At 32.6% G+C, this 18,504-nt stretch overlaps 1 protein-coding gene across 1 annotated transcript in view; it reads left to right on the top strand.

Moving 5' to 3' along the window:
• LOC118200502 (uncharacterized) overlaps window positions 1-18,504 on the top strand; it is a 203,638-nt gene that overhangs the window by 156,582 nt on the left and 28,552 nt on the right. The window contains exons 9-11 of the mRNA XM_035372459.2: window positions 7,462-7,573; window positions 14,611-14,707; window positions 15,791-15,830. Of these exons, the coding sequence (XP_035228350.2) occupies window positions 7,462-7,573; window positions 14,611-14,707; window positions 15,791-15,830 (249 nt within the window). The remainder of the gene's footprint in view (window positions 1-7,461; window positions 7,574-14,610; window positions 14,708-15,790; window positions 15,831-18,504) is intronic.

Genomic DNA, 18,504 nt, shown 5'->3' with positions numbered 1-18,504 from the left:
TTTCTTCATCATCAGGGAATGTGACATAAACAGAATTCTGGATCAATTTAAGTTCTTCGCTAACACTAATTTTCTCTTCACACATAAATAAATTCGTCATCTACGAACTGAATTGTAGGCCATACTTTACAGCTATAGCGACGTAAAGTAATTTTCTAAGCTATTGGTTGAATACCACTTGTTACTTTGAACGGAACGGCATAAACATAGCCTACAGCGACATTATGTTTTCTATATTTAAGATCTTTAAAGCATCAGTCCCTTAAATGTTTCCTAGTCCTAAATTTCGAAATGAAATTTAGCCTTCGAAAGTGCCGCTATTTTGATATTGCTTGTTAACAATGGGTGCCGGTGAAGAAGAATTTTACAGTACATAAAACAAGCACAATCAAATATCAATTAAGCTGAAAAAGAAAAATTATTTTCTTCTTCACAAGCAGTAAGAAAGTGAAAACATGCCATTGCTTTAACAGAAGATAATAAAAACACAGTAAATAAGTTTCAAAAATTGAGAAAGTAATGCTTTCAGTAGAAAACAATTAGTGCGCACCGGTGTTCAGAGTGAAAAGAATACCACAACAAAAGAAAAAATTCACTTAATTAACCCATAATTCCTAAAATATTGCGCAGAAAAAGTCTGTTAGATCCACGTGTTGTTAGCAAATAACCATTGGAATTATATGTAATATCCTATTGTATAATTTATAGAGTTGGACGATTCATTCCTGAACTCTGATTCCGAGAACGGATTTACTTTAATGAGTGAATTTGCTTCGATTCTAATAAACGGAACTGTATCTCTTTTGAAAGGTCATTCATACTGGAGTATATCTGAGTTAACGAAGTCGGTTACATGTGTACATTAGCGCCGCTATACTTATTACTGAGAAATTTCCAGTGTACACTAGTTTAAACTTCAAGTCTACTTTATCTGATCTAACGGAAACCTCTGGCAAACTCCAAAACCAGTTTTCCTTCATAGCCAAACGCGTTGAAAATTCTGAACTTTATGAATGCGGAGCTAGTTCACACATGGAGCTGACTCAGTTATCACAGATAAACCCCAGTGTGAATTACCCTTAAGTGGCTGTTTATATCTGGCAAGCAACCATGCTTCAGTCTTCCAAGCCAAGTCCCTAGCACTCAAAGAAGCAGCACTATGGTTAGGTAAGCAAACAGCAGCTCACACTTCATTCTTCACAGACAAAATGAGCGTTCTGAATGCGCTGAATTTCTTTCCTCCAAAATATCCGCACACGGCCGCACTTAGAGAGATCCTCTTAACGTAAGGCTCTTCCATACCTTTAAAGATCAACTGGATAAAAGGACATACCGGGCAGAAAGGCAACGAACGAGCGGATGAACTAGCTAAGACTGCAGCTCTCAAACCAGAAATTGACAAGGAAGTTCCGCTTTCCGCAGAAGTTGCAAAAAGGCTCCTCAAGACAACATTTCAAGAGACATGGTCATCACGATGGCAGGAAGAAGAGACAGGAAGATTTACTTACTACATCTTCTCAATACCTTCTCTCAAGAGGCTCAAATGCAACCGACTCTTCCTCCAAGCCTGTAACAATCACGGGAAATTCCCGGCGTATTACAGACGATTCCTCAGACGGGACGTCAACTGTTCTTGCGGTTTTCGCGGGGAAGACGCGGACGCACTTCATTACCTGCTTTCCTGCCCTCTAAAAGAGCACCTTCGATAGCAGTTCTTTCCTTCCGACTACATCACATATCCTGTGAATAGACTGTTCACGGACTATTACTGCAACAAAGGCATCTTAGAGATAATGAAGCAAGTAAATGAAAATAATTATATCCAAGAAACTACAGATTAATGTAAAATGTAGAAAGGCGGCCTAACCGTCAGATTGCTAGCAATGACTAGGATGACTTCCTAACCCTGTAGTGCCATTAACTTAGTTTGGCGGAGCAAGTTAAGTAAAGTGACCATATATAACAGCCGACTCCTAAGTAAAGCTGATTGACCCAAAATCGGTTTTTCTTCACAGCGGAGCCAGATCAAATAATCTGAACCTCACGTGTAGCGAAGCCAGTCGACACATGGAACCGACTCCGTTATGACAGATAAACACCAGTTTTAGCAAATTGTAAAGAGACCAATGTGAATGGCTATTTACTTTGAAGAGCTGTTGTTGGAAGCAGGCCAGGAAAAGAGATCTGCTATTATTCATGAACTGATTCACTTTAACAAGCAAACTTAAGCCTGACTGGAGAAAACAACGGAGCCCTTGTTGGTAGCACTCCAGGAAAATTCAATTCCTATTCTAAAGGAGAAAATAATGTTCTTCTATGTTATATTTCCATGTTAAAAATGAGTTGATTTTTATCATCTCACAACTTTTTTAAAAAATTATTATATTCCTTATTATTTATTATTTTGAAGAAATTTTACATATTATTGTTAGTTGAGTGCAGAAAGAAGGTTTCAGAGAATCTCAGAACTACAGTTAAAAGAAATCAGTTCAGGGAGTTGGCGTTTGATTCAGTTCTTCCTATCGCACTCCTGCAGTGATTATTTCCGTTCTTTTCTCCAGCTTAAGGGCTTGGTTCCAATTCTACTGCTCGTTCGATTCTTTTCGCTCTTTGCTCCATCCTCGCTAACGGCTCCTGATTCACCTCTCAATCCGGATCAATTCATAAAGGTTATTGTTAGTAAATGGCGAGGCATAAAAAAGAGCTGATACATTTCAGTGAGCGAACGGTTCTGATCGGACCCCTGAAAGAGAGGTTTTGTCCATCTCTAGTACATATGTTTTTATTTAAAAAAATTATTATATATTCTGTATATTAATGGTTTGTTAACTTTATGTTTTAGTTTCTTTGCATTGCTACATAGCTAATGTTTGTGACAACAGGTCTTTTGTGCAATTCGCCTTTAAGGATCTCAGGAATTTAATATTTTCTTGTTTTTCTATATATATATTTATAATTTTAATCTAATTTATTTTTTGAAAATTTTTTTTCAGTAGCTGAGTTTTTAAAATGGTGCTCTTTACTGACTTCAATCTAAATCAGTATATTAATATAATAAATTTATATCTTACCCAGGATTCTTTTGAAGAAGTACAATTTATAACTGCGTAATATTTTGCACTTCAAAAATCAAGTCTTTCCAGCTTAATGAAGAAGTTATTAAAATTCAGTAGTTCTCATTGTTCTTAGAAGAATTATTTTAGTTTCACAACAAATAGCAATTTCAAGTTAGTGATAAAAAGGTTTCAAATTGTGATAGGGGAACTTACCTGTATGTTTTCATTTTATTATGAAACTAAATAATATTAAAAAATACTTTTATTCTATCTCAAATTTATACCACTAAAACGATTAAAAGGGAAAAAAATCCGTTATTACTATTTTATGCATTGCTTTTGGAAAGTAATACCATAAAACTCTTGCCTCTGAAATGAAAGTAAATATCCACAAAAAAGCAATGCCTGTGAAGTTTGTAAAATGGCATATTTAAAAACTTAAATTGAATTATGCTTATTTGGACAATGTGAAGTAAAGAAAAATGTGTATAAAATGATTATAATGAATTTTAATGGAATCATGCATGATTCCAGCTTAGTAATGAATAAGAATGGTAAAGAAACTGTAGTTTATTGATTTTAAATCGCTTAGTCTGTTAATTAATAATAGAAAAAAATTGAAAATAAAAATTAAACAACTTACTCTTTACGGAACGACTGCACACTATCCCATGGAAGATATATATATATATATATACATTTGTAAATCGCTGAGTTCTTATTAAATCAGATAGACTGCATTTTGTCCAGTGGCAAAACACTTATTTTATATTGCTGAGTGTTCTGATTAAATTTGAAAATAAAAATCTTGCCGAGTGGCAACACAAAGCCTTTTTATCGCTGAGTTTTTAATCAAAAATTCATTAAATGCACACAAAATACGAAGAAGGATGAAAGATTACGTATGTTCAAAATTTCGTGGCTTTAAGTGGCCCCGCCCCCCCCCCATTGAGAGGAACTTAAAATATGCATATAGACATGCATACAGTCTTTCATTATTTAATAGAAGATAGTTTTGTGAAGTAAATTAAGATTAAATAAATTTTGCTTCCTCGCCGCTCCGAAAAAAAATAATCTAAAATCTTTTGTGCTCTAAAATATATTGAACAAGAAATAATAATAAAAAATAAGAAATAAAAAATAAATCATAGGACAGAACAAAAATGAGATAGCAATTATCTAAGCATTTTAAACTTTATCTTTTATGTTGATGAATTTTTGTGGAAAAACTTCTCATTATGATTAGATCAAAATATATCTGCGTATAAAATTTTGTTATTAATAACATACAAACACACACACGCCCACACATATTCATGTACACTGAGCACAAAACAAAAAAAATTAAGTAAAATATAATAAAATGAAAAGTCTGATTAAATTAAAGTCTGAAAGGTTTCAGATTTTAAATTGCGACCAAAGGGGCGGTTTTTAAAAATTTGTGAGCTACCTTTATTTCTGAAATATCATGTTCTTCGTACTTAAATCACAAAATTCAGTTCAAGAGCAGTGTCGCAAAATAATTTTAAAATGAGCATATCTTTAGAGTTTCCGATACATAGTCTTGCGTGCTGGAGATAACTTTTTCCTATGCAAAGTTGCCATTGCTCACTTTGAAATCCTTAAGCCTATTAATCAAAAATTTATTAAAGTTTTACAAAATATAAAATTGATAAAAAAAACAAATTCCAAATTTCAAATTTGGGCTTCCAGATGACCATAATCGCAGGAGGATTACGTTATTCAAAATTGGATGGCTCTAGGTACCGTTGTTTTATCAAAATGCGAGAAACATACACACCTTTATGCAGATTCTTCATTATTTAATTTCTTTAAATGTAATACAGGGCGATAATATTTGGCGGTAACAACTTGAAAAGTGAAACTACGCTTATAGTGAATCAACACAAAATGCCAAAGCGAAATCAATAGTCCTTCTGTGCAATTTGCTCTTTTAGACTTTAAAAAAAAAAAAAAAAAAAAAAAGGACAGTTCTGTATCTCTCTATAATATGCTGGGCCTATTGACAAAATTCAAATTGGGTTTTTCATGTCTCGAAAGCGCGACTTAATATATGTTTAAAAGATTCATTATAGCATTATTCTAACATAGGTATTTTGACAAAATATCGAACTTTTTCTGAAAAAACATACCAATGTTTTTCCATATTTCGTTTCTACGACTCAAATTATGCCTAAATACTAAAAACGCATAAATACAGATGAAACATGCCTAAATACAATTATGCTTAGAAATAAATCTACTTTAAGATAACGGTAAAAATTTGACAGGTTATAATTCAAAATGTGTTTTCGAAAAATTTATAAAAAATATTTAAAAATAAATCATAAAAAACGTGCGAATTATGTTTGGATTAAGCTTAAATTTTGACTTTTGAAAGAATGATTCAAGTAAGTTTAATAAAAAAGAGGTATTAATAAATGTATACCAAATTCAATCCACATTCAGGAGCTAAAATTTTGAGAGCTATTAAAAACTACTCGTGCGATTTTTACGAAACTTGGCAGTTTGGCATAATTGAGTCATAGAATCGAAATATGCTAAAAAATTGGCATCTCATTTCAGAGCAAGTCCAATTTTGAATCAAAATACCTATATTAGAGCAATGCTATGTATAAATCTACTATGTATCCTAACTCGCGCATTCGAGAATGAAAAACTCAAGTTGAATTTCGTCAAACGGCCCAATAGAATGGGAGTTGCAGAACTGTCCCATTTTTTTCCTTTTTTGCGCAGTGTAGATATATATATATACTACTTATAACAAAATTTTATATACAGGCCTCTGGGATCACTATTTTGTGTCCCAATCGTTGTATATCACTGATACCCAGAACAGTGATTACAAAGCAATACAAATTAATCTAACTATTTTGGTTATTAAACAACATAAAAGACGAGGAGGGTTATTTGTTTGCTCTACCGCATTCCCACTCCCCTTTCTTGTTAATTTTATCGTCTGAAAATCGAGAGGAAAAAATTGTGCGAATAATTTAATTTCCGAAAGATGTTCCGAAGGTTACAGTAAGAATATAACAAATAAAAAATAGTCACGTTTAAAATACGGCTATCTAATGACAATATTATTTCTTAAAATTTATTGGATTCCCTTCCCTGAACACATTGAAAATAGAGAAATTATGCGAATTTTTAAACCTGGGGCTAAAAGGCTACGAAGGGAATACGATATTTCACCTTAAACAAGAATAGTCGGAATACAAAATCTAAATATGTCGAACTCTTAATTTTAGCCCCAAGGGGCAGTAGCACACAAAGGCTAATTATCTCAAAACGGCATTTTGTGACGTTTCACTATAAACTGCGAATTATTTTTTAAACTGCTGCAACCAATAATTATTGCCCTTTATTATATTTAAAGAAATTAAGTAATGAAGAATCCTCATGAGTGTATGTATGTTTCTCCCATTTTTAAAAAATGACAGTACTTAGAGCCATCAAATTTTGAATAACGAAATTCTACCTTCGAACATGAGTACCTGGAAGCCCGAATTTTGAATATCGAATTTGTTTTATTATTTCATATTTTATAATCTATTTTTTATTTCTAATTTATTTCTATTTCATATTTTGTAAAACATTAACAAATTTCTAATTAACAAACTCAATAATTTCAAAGCCAGCAATGGCAACACCGTATGGAAAAAAAAATTTACCTCCTTAACGCGAGACTGTCTAACGGAAATCTAAAGACATGGTGTTTTTAAATATTTGTGGTATCGGTGTTGAATTAAATTTTATGTGGCTTAAGTGTGAAGAACATGATACATGATAATTAATAAATAAAGTTAATATATAAAATAGTAAAAAAACCTCATTTGGGCGTAATATAAAATCTGAAAGCTTCCAGATTTTTGGTGGGGAAGGCGCCAAATGCTAAATGATGAATTTGTGCTTTCATATCAACAGATTATTTTTTAAAATACTCTATTTTGCAAACATTCCGCGAACATAATTTTGAAAGCGAACAAAGTGAAAAAGGTGGAAGGGTTTGAGTGCGCTATGTGTTCAAAATCGTTTGTATTTTAAAAGAAGGGTAATATTTTAGACTCTGAAAAGGAAAGAGGAAGTGCCAAAACGTCCGTGTCTTGTTTAGAATTCAAACCTAATGAGAAATCAGCCTCTACTATATCTTTACCATTCTCAAAATAAGAGTACTTAATCGAAATTATGTATTTCACATATTATCGATTGTGAACTTTTCACATATTATCGATTCTGTTTCCTGAGACATAAAGAATCAGGCGTCTGCAGTCTTTATTAGATGGTTTGAAGTGCTTTGAAAGCATAGTTTGCTATTCTGTGCATTAAGGCTACATAGTAAGCAATTTGGCTTTAGCTGAAATGTTTGAATTTATTTTTATAGATGTGTGTTGAGTTATGCATTCAAGAAATATCCAAGGAATCATACTGCGGACCTTGCCTATCGTCGGAAATTTATGTGGATGGTGCATTTCCTCTTGAGGAAAGATGTAATGGTGAGTGTTACTTTTGAACTCTAAATGATTGTTTGCTTATGACTGATGAATATCTGAAAGCATATTTTAGATATTTTCATATACTTTGAATTCAGATTTGCAAGTTTCTTTTGATATACGGAAGTAAAGCTTTTCTGTGAAAGTTTAATTTGCATAAGACGAATAAAATGATAGTAATTTATATGGGAAACTATTCTGAAAACTTTCAGACCTCTCCTCCAAAAACCTTATTTAATCATACAACTATGAAAATGTTAATGTACCTCAAAAAAAACTTTTTTTTTAAAGTTACATAGTATTGTTACAAAACTGTACAGAAAATCAGGTGAAACAATTTAGATATTAACCTCCCATTAAAGGATTTGTTAACGATCAGGTCTTGGACTCCCTTCTGCTAAGACTTTTATTTTCGTCTATTAAACTTTATTTTAAGCATAGCATTCCCCTCACTTACCCACATAAAATGTTACGCCATGCTTGTACATAGCGTTTGATAATAAATTTATTTTGGGTTTTACTCCTGTCTTCTTTTTTGAAAAAAAAAAAAAAGAAAAAAAAAAAAGAAAAGGTTGAAAAAAAGAACATAACGAATACAGAAAAACTGAGATTTCAAGGTTGGGGGACGTGCTTCCAAAGTCTATTAATGATATAATTTCAAAGTTCTTCACTTGAAACGTATACATTTCCCTCTTGGAATGAATGCCCCCTTCTGGAAGTGCTTGTTTTATTTCACCGAGAGTTTATAATATCCCTTATTATTGAAGTTTTACATATGTTGGTCAAATTAACAAAGAGCTGAATCTTTTTATTTAAGTAGGTGATTACGTCTTAAAGGATTGCGGTTCGAATTTCAGACATGCTCCACCATTATGCTCATTATATAATTTATCAGGTTAATGATTTTAAATCAAACAACTGTTTCGAAATCTTTATCGTATAACATTTTATCTTTTCATCTTTATTTTTTGCACATGGTGCTACAATTTTTATCTCTTACTTCGAATTTTTATATTGTGTAAATACTTCGTATGTTTCCAAAACAAAAAGGCTCAGAATTATTATTCGTGTTTAAAGAAAGAGTGTGTCATATCATTTTCCCTCGAAATGCATGAAGAATTTCTATCAAATAAATGCTGATTCAAGAGTGAATTTTGCATAAAGTATAAATTTTATGCGCTTCTTTTACAAATATTGTTATACACATTCAGTGGCGCACACATTATTTTTTCAAGGGCAGGTCCGGGGTCGAAAGTCCACCATTCGCCTATCATACCCCAATACGCTGCAAAACATATTCTTTTGATTTTATCGATTGTCGGGAACAAAATACAGTAAAACAATTATTTGAATAATTAATTAACATTAATTAATAAAATAAATTTTCAATAACAAATACTTAATTAAATTACCAGAAAGCCCAAGAATTTAGTATTTGCTTTTTTATAGTTAAAAAACAGCAAATCAAATTCATCATTATAGAAAAACCAAGTTATAGGACAAGAAAAATATCACTTTAATCTGTATTTACAAAACTAAAATTATGATGATTACAGTGTTTCCATTTACAGTCACCAGTCTGCTTCTTGTAGGCTTGCAAATAGTCACAGAATAACATCTAGTTTTCTTGTTTTCTTTCTTTCTTTTCTTTTCTTTTTTTTTTTTTTTTTTCCCCGATTTCATTTATAGCTTCCTCAGGAGTGATGGTGACGTTGCTTGAATTCAGAAAGGCAAGGCCATTTTAAACGTTCAAACGTTCATTATGCATGGTACTTCTTAAGTATGTTTTTAACCTTCTCTAAGTCGGGAAAGAACTCCCGCTTGTGCAATTCGTTACGGGAAGAATGCACAAAATGTTTAAAAGTCTTTAATAGGAGGAGAAAATTCATTACTGCAGGACAAATAATATTCAAATTCGGATGGTGAGGAATCATGTTTAATGTCATTTTAAAGAGTTTCACCTCGGAAAGTAAAGCATCTCTGTGCTCTAAAAATAAAGGTTTGCCTTTTGAATAAAATTCAGCCAATTTCTAAAACTCATTTACATTTCCTGCATTATAAATTGGGTTTAACAAGTATGAAAAGTTTCCTTAAAATAGTATTTTGCTTCTGCAAATATAGTTTTAATTGCGAGACCATGTTGTTTATGAAATGTAGAAAAATGCTTCGCCTATAGTATTCTTCGGGATTAGCAGCTGGGACATTATTACGATACCGGTTAAAACTGGAGCATTTTCCGGCATGGAAACCTGGGCATTTTCAATTCTGCGTTATTTTCTTTTGAACTTTTCAATAATTTTTCAGCTTCTCCTAAAAATACAATCGACATTGCTTTTAAAATCTTCGAGGTTTTCAGCTACTGACTTTGCGCAATTTAGAGCTTTCTTCAAATCAAAAGTAATTGGCTGCAAATATCCACAAAGCTTTTAACATACAGCAAACAGCTTACTTAAACGCAACAGCGATATTAAGAAACCTGATTTTAATAATGAGGCATAAATTAAAGATGCAGGAGTTGAGTCGTCTCTGTCTTTCCAAAACGAAATTTCTTCAAGGGCTGCTAAAACGGCAGCTCTCTCGAAAATTAAAACCTAGCGAAAATAAGTACTTTTAACAAAAATAATGGAAATTTTTAATGAAAATTTAAATATAAATAAATGAAAATATAATAAATTAGAAAGAAAAAATAGGAATAGAACGTTCTTTTCTTTTGTTTAGTAAATGGGTTTCTTTGGTTTGGCGCGATTGGAGCCGTCTGTTGTGGTCAACGGGATTTTCCGTAAGTACCCTTTTTTAATACACTGCTGGCAACTCAAATTGCAACGCCAAGAAAGACAAGAGATATCACAAAAAATATATTTAGTAGATAACATGTTGATTAAATGTCAAATGATTAAATTTGTAGACTTCTGTGAAGTGTGTTTCCTTCCAGAATCAGTAGCCAGAGTAGCCGCCATTGTTGGAGATCACCGCTGCCACACGCCTCGGCATTATTTCAAAGAAACTTTGGACGTGTTTTGGGGGTACAGCAGACCAAGCAGCTTCCAAACGTTGCCAAAGTTGATCTGGTGTGGCAGCTTGTGATGTAATCTGCGTCAATTGTTCAGCAACCATGACCACATGTTTTCTATCGGCGAAAGATCCGGAGAGCAAGACGGCTAGGGAAGCCATTCAATCTGGCGATTGATGAAGAAACCCTTGGACAATGCGTGCCACGTGTGGTCGCACATTATCCTGTTGAAATATGGCTGTGGGCAAGCCCTAAAGGTAAGGAAGGAGAACTGGCTCCAACACCTCGGAGATGTAGCGCTGGCTGCTTAAAGTACCGGCAATGCGTATTAGAGGAGTGCGAGAGTGATATGCAATACCGCCCCATACCATAATACCCGGTGTAAGACCAGTGAGGCGGAGCATAACGCAGTTGTTCAGCATTCTCTCTCCACGGTGTCTCCAGACTAGAATCCGACCATAGTGGTGTTGCAGACAGAAGCGTGACTCGTCAGTAAAGACAATTTCATTCCATTCTGCCGTCCACATCCTTTTTTCATCGCACCATTGGCGGCGGAGACTTCTGTGGTTCTGCGTCAAGAGTAGATGAAGCATTGGACATCTTGCGGACAGACCACTCTGCTGTAAAAGGCGTCGAATGGTATGCGCAGACACTGGATGATGCGTTACAGACTGAATGTGCTGTGCTATGGTTCGTGATGTGACTGAGGGATCTGTCACTGCCAAGCGCACAATCTTCCTGTCATCACGTGAAGTGGTGCACTGAGGAAGATACGATCGAACACGTCGGTCCGTCGTACCCTCCTTCATTCAACGGTCACATATCCGCATTACAGTTGTTTGGTTTCGTCCAACACCACTACCGATTTTCCTGAAAGATAATCCACACTCTCGGTAGGCCACTATCCTTCCTCTGTCGAACTCGTTTACTTGACCAAACGATGATCGCTGTTTCCTACGAGGCATAATTGATCGTTTTTTACTTCCTTGTACGAAGTAAAAAGGAAGTATTGTAATCGCGAAAAGGTTCAGGCAGCATATTTCAACGAAAATATCCCATTTTGACCTCTTTCAAATGCAATTTAACAATGTATTTCCGTGATATATGTACGTAAGGACAGAATAAAAGACTCTTTTCCTCCAAAAAAATTATAAAACTGCTTTAAAATGAATTCTGAAGAGAATTTTTCGTGGCGTCTGTACGAACGTATGTACGTATCTCGCATAACTCCAAAACGAGTAGCCTCAGAACGTTGAAATTTTGTATATAGGACTGCTATAACATGTAGATGTGCACCTCGTATTTTGGTTGCAATCGGCCGCACCAAAAGTACATAAATATATTTATATATATATCCACTCTGTTACCCGGCTCAGTAACCTCAGTTTCTTTACTCTTATATGTTCGTAAATTGTACATTTTTTGCTTTAAAAATGATTGAATTATGTTGTTTTTATCTTCCGGTTAAGGGTTTTATGCCTTTAGTAAATCTGTATGCAATATTTTTAGAATTATCAACAATTTTAAAATTGTTAAAGTCATGATTTAAGTGCCGCTAAGCCTAATTTGATGGCGGCCATTGCTCTTGTTTACATTTGAAACAGCTGAGTAGCGGATTTTTTGCCAATCTAGAGAAACTTAGCTTCGCAACAACAAAGATAACGCCTTCATTTATTATTTAAATCATGTTTAATCCTTTCTGGAATTTTTTCGAGGAAATAAGAGTTTAAGATTTACTTCGTAATTTTTAATACAGATATTTTGAATTTTTAAGTATTTTTGCCTTGTCGCGAAGTGAGAACTGAATTAATTGAATGAGAAATACTCAATCGTCTGTGAAAAACTGTTTCTTTTTTGTTTTGTTTGCTTAATTTCTTTTATACATCGTTCTAGCTTTATTATAGTATTTGAATAGAACATGTGGCAACGATTAGATAATTCTTTAAAGGATATAAATTTTGTGCATTCTGAGTTATAATATGAATCAAATATAATACTTTTAAGTGAACCTAGCGCCAGAGTGTCGCTATGGTAAACTGAATTTTAAAGAATGCATTTATTCTATTCTGGTTTATGCGGTGTCGGCGAAGTAGGTTTAATTCAATCTAATAAGTTTAAATGAAATGCAAGAAAAAATGCGTATAATTTAATATTCCGTACAAGGAAGTCATGTGATGTACACATCAGAATTTTTTTTTTTTAAACCACAAGAAAAACACAATTGCCGAATTTAAAATCGTCGAAAATTCCAAGCCTTAAATAGCGCTTTGAAGTGGCGCCATAGGCGCGCGTGATGTGCGTTTGCGCTGAAATTCTAATCATTTGCATATCTCACCTCCGCTAATGCATATTGTAAATTTAATGTTATTTGCATGCTTCCTTCAGGGTGTTGCATTTACAGTGGCCAGCAGTGTATAATTTCATTGATTGGTGAAATTATTTCGTTTTAGGTTCTCCAACTGATGTAAACCGTTCTCCAACTGTTTTGATTTCTTCAACTGTGTTTCAAATGTTTTTCTAGATCATCGTCTCCAGCTTCTACACGAAATGTTTTTTGCTCTCGAAAATTTTCTTCATTTTTATTTGTTTCCTCGGTTAAATTTAAGGGACCATAATCCGAAAACCCTTTTAAAGCAATTCCTTTCATTGTTTACCTCTGAAAATTACAGTTTTAATAACAGAACAGAACATCTGCGATTTTTAGATTTTTAGATTTTTAGATACTAACGATAGAATTTTCACTAATTTTTTCAAATTTGAGTAAATTTCGAAACATTGTTGGCAATATTTTAATGAATCGTGATTTTTAAAGTATTCTACAGCGTGGTTCCATTTTCTCAAAGTTTCTGATATTAATTTTATAGTGCTCTGTTTTTTGTGGGCACCTACTTCTTTCGTTGAAAATAGAACACAATATTTGCAAAAAGCAACATCAATTTTTTGAGAATATAGCAACCAATGACATTCCGAAAACCACTGCATTTGAAATTTCAGATTTTTTCATTATATAAGTGTAATTGGAAAAATATAATTTTTATCGGGTTACGATATTTTTCTTAAAATATCAATAACCTCAAGATTTGTTACGGGTCATTTAATTTTAATGTAATTCGCTATATGAAAATCAGTTACTGTAATATTGGAAACTGGAGTTTGAATATTAGTTTCATTATTTTGGCTGCAACCCGGATACCTTATTTCCCGGATACCGGATTTTCCCCTTATTTCCATTTTTCCTTGTCCATCATCATCCAAGACCTTTTCAGGCTAAGGAAAACGAGCTCTCGAGTAACAGCACGTAGTTGGTGTTACTCGAGAATCTTCTTACACTTTATCTTGCTTTTCATCATTGCTTTTTCAGAATATTTTGCTTTTCATCATCACTTTTTCACAAAAATACACTTACTTTTTCACAAAAGCCAATAATGTGACTTGTTTTCTTTTACTATTTTGATCATTGAAGTTTACAATATAATTTTAAAATCATATTTTTATGACTTGAAAATCAAAATGGATTTAGGCTGCACTGAAAGATATGCGCGTTACATGGTCATGTAGAATCATGATATACAAGTGTAATGAAATAGCTTTTGACTTTGTTGTCACGTGGACTTACCAGTGCACGTGGTGAGATGACTCAACTTTTGACCTTGTTTGTTAACAGGACAGGGAGGAAAGATGAAAAATCCCCTCAAGAATAGGACTACAGACTACAATATAGGAAGCAAATGAAAAGTTTAGTTCTGAGAATAAGAGGGTGTTTTATGTTCACATGCAGTTCCGTTTTGAAAGGGATGAAAAAGAGAAAAGACTTTTTATTTTTTCATTTATTAGAACTGAAATTATTGTTACCTTTATTTGGAATTATTTCACGTACTATATACATACGATTATAATCAATCGAAAAAAGTCAAGAGCAATGGGGGAGTCAAGACCCCACTTCGTGTGCGCCACTGCATATATTTGCTTTATTTTAACAAGTTTGTATTTCAAGTTGGTGTTACTCATGAAAGAAATTTGATAATTTTAGAAACTTGTGATGCTTACTATCATTATTCTTATGACGAAGAACGAAAATTTTATGAAGACAAGAAGTATTGTTCTGGGATTTGCAAAGAAGACTGCCTGTAAGTTGCATATGGAATATATTATTAAATTAACATATAAGAGTTAATGATATGAATCCAGTCGTTATATTGATGCATTTACGGATGAGATGTAATTGAAAAGAAAATATTTTTTTTTAGCCCAAATGCGCGTTAGTGCACTAGGGATATTCGTCTTGAAACGGCATTTAATGTCGAATCCCAATAAATGGTTGTATCACTTTTCAAATTTTTCCTAGAAAATATTATGGCCCAGTGTTATATTTAAAGGAACTAAATAATGAGGAATCTACATGAATATATGTATGTTTCTTGCACGAAAAAACAACGATACATCACATTTTGAATAACATTGTTCTCCACCCGAACATGGACACCCAGAAACCCGAATTTGAAATTACGAATTTGTTTTATTGCCTATTTCCTATTTTGCAAAACTTTAACGAGGTTTTGATTAAAAACTTCAACACTTTTAAACTGAACAATGGCAGCGCCCTACGGAATAAAACATTTTCACCTCCAGCGCGCGAGATTGTCTATCGGAAATTCTAAAAATATAATGTTTATAAATGTTTTTATTCCAATGTGGCGTTAACCCAGATGCTCTCGAAACATGGATGTGTTTGTAAATGAATAATAGTCTGTTTGGGCCTAATATAAAATCTGAAAGATTTCATTTTTTTTCTTTATAATTGATGCAGAATTATAGTCATTATTACTATTTGATAAAATAAAAATGCAGTGTACTCTCGATTATTCAAGGTAATGCCTGGGAACCAAGTCACGAATAATTGAAAAACATGTATAAGCCAGTTTACGAATTTTCATGCATGTTGTATGTGTTTATTTCTTAAAAACGAACATGAAGAACGAATTGCACAAGGTAAAGGTTGAAACTAATCCTGAAGACTGAATTCAGCGGTTTTTACACTCTCTTACATAGAACAGGATGTGCATGGATACTGCTACGAACGGATAATCCTCACTCGGATAATCGACAGTACAGTGTGTTTTCGAGCAAACAATTATCAAACAAATAGTAAAACGACTTTATTTATTTATTTATTTATTTATTTATTTATTTTTTTTTTTTTTTCGTTTAAGTAAATACAAGTATACCTATTTAGTGGATGAAGTTCTCCCGGTAAGTATTAAAATTTCTGAAATTATTTCTTATACAAAATAAATAAAAAAATTTTAATTCTATTTATAATACAGAAATGTTACTATTATTACTGTTATTGCTTTGGCGCAAGTCAAGCTGCGTCAATCAGTTTACGTTTATGCTGAAATACTCATTTATGTAGAACTAAGATAGACGGTAGAAGACTGTTAAGGATTTATCCCTAAGTACTACAAAGCACGGAAAAGGTGGAAAGAACTCTTTATTAACTCAAATAAAGTTCACAGATGGCACCAACTCGTATTTACAAAAACTAAGCAACACTTTTAGCTTAGCCCAAAAAGGTAATGAATAACTTAAAATTAAATGGAAGTTAAATTAGCCTAAAAGCTTCACAGGTAACACTCAAGCTGTGTCCGACCGACACCACCGAGAGTTAAGAAGGCCGTATTACTGAAAAATAACGTCTCGACAAGAAGACCCCGTAACTTCGAGTGCGGGGAAGAAATGCTCATTGCTGTTGAGTAGAAAGATATAACTTCCTTTGCCTCTGAAAGCGACGTTTTGGCTAGTGTTCTTTTAATAATGGATGTTATTTTTTTGGCTAGAGAATTACAGAAAACGATATAGATAAAAGGAAACTGTTATTCATTGTATTCAGATGAATAATATCATATCTTGTTTAGTCATGTTTACATCGAACAAAAATTTAAAATTGATATTTTTCTAGATTTTTAGAAATTTCTATTTAGTATTTTAAAACTTTATATAATAATTATCGCCTTTTATCTAACTAGAAAGCAAAGTTAACAAAGTAATATTCAATAGATTACTTCTAACAAACATTAAAAATGAGAAACATATTTTTAAAGTGTCTAAACTATGTTTACAAAAATTACCATTAGTTTTATTAATCCCAAATCTCCACGTTCATGAAAAGAAAAGAATGCAAAAAGTTTTGCGTGAATAAAATTTTTATTAGCATTTCAAAGATTATAAAATATTAAAAATTCACAAAGAAAAAAGCATACTCTACGTAGCAGATGAATGACATAAATGTGCTTTCCTTTAATTCTCTTATTTTAATGCAACTAGTATTTATTTAGTATTACTGCAGTTTTTAATTTTAAGAATAACTTTGAATGAGTAATTAATATCATTATCCAATTTCTTAAAGCTCAAAACATTATAGAACTTTAAAAAAAGGATAAAAATGCCTTTTCAGTTCATTTGAGTATTTAAAGTAAATTACAGATAAAAAGCTAAAGCAAAACTCACATTTTAAGAATACTATATATTAGTCAAACAAAATTACTGCACCACTGTAGCAAGTGAATTCCTTTCCGCATAAATTTAAATGCTATCAGCAAAAATTATAATAACAATAAAATTAGTTTTATATATATTTACGCATTATTTATAGAGTTTTAAATAAATCTGAATTTGCAATACATGAAGTAACAACTATATTACATATTTGCACATTAAATGCAGCAAAACATTAAGGTTCCTACATTTAGGAAAATATACACATAAGAAATAACAAGTATTGAAATAAAAGTAGTGCATTTCCCGCTTCATAAAATACATAAAGGAGTTTTGCTAAATTAAAAGCTTAATGTCTTATAAATAGAATAAACTGTTACTTCGACCTATCTATAAAAATCATTTCCATGCATTTATAATAAATATGCATGTTATCATAAGTACTGTTGATCATCATACATAATGCAAATAGCATATTTATATTAATAAAACTGAAATAAAACTAACTCTATAATTACTTTTTTGCAAATTGTTTATGCTTGTTTTCCTAGAAAACCACCTAAAACTGAATTAGTAAAAAATGAAACAACAGTATACGCTTGTAAGGATCTTAAGTTTTACTAACGTTTATTTTATTTTAAATCTTTACTATCACTTCTTATTTTCTACTTCCGGCCAGAATTATAAGCGTTAAGGTTTTTATGCAAAGTTTGTCTGGCGAACGCCAAGTATTTAAGTTGTGGCTTTTTGCCAAGCGAGAGAGAGGAAGCAGTGAGTCGAAGCAGGCCGCTTACCTTAGAAGTTACGCATGTTGCTGGTTGCCTTCCAGGCCAGAGGTTTTAATCCTCTTGATAATTTTTAAACGTATTGTAGTGTTCACAGTTCTCTGTACTACATACGCTTCCTGTTAATATAAGGCCAATCTTCCACGTTTATTATTTTAAAGTTAAATTAGAGTTTAGTTCTATTTTTATATTTTTACGTTAGACCCCAAGTAGCGGGTCTGTGTATTCCGAAGTACGGAAGTTTTTGTAAATAGAGAAAATAAAGGGTTTTGTATACCCTTCTTGTGTATCCTGTCTACTTCCCACAGTTTTGAACATAGCTTTAGTAAGCTCTCTGTTCCGAGTCAGGTCCTTGCATGTTCCCGAAAAAGGTAAGAAGGAACATTGACCCTGATACGCTTGTATATTAATATTGCTGCAGCAGGACATTAAGATTCTTACACTTAATAAATTTGTTTTCTGAAATATTGGTTAAGAATATTCATAACGCTAGTTACACAATAATAAAGGACTTAAAGTTTAATTAAGCATAACAACACAGGACAAAAAATTTTCTTTTTGGCTCTTTCGTAAATTACATTAAAATTATACAACTGCTTCCATTGTTTATTGTTCGTTAGGGAGTATGGATTGCTATTTTCAAT

Source organism: Stegodyphus dumicola, chromosome 10, assembly GCF_044657685.1.
Source record: "Stegodyphus dumicola isolate Sdum_Otavi_A_Nest chromosome 10, ASM4465768v1".
Classification (NCBI taxonomy): Eukaryota; Metazoa; Arthropoda; class Arachnida; order Araneae; family Eresidae; genus Stegodyphus; species Stegodyphus dumicola.
This window is presented reverse-complemented; position numbering and strand designations above follow the sequence as displayed.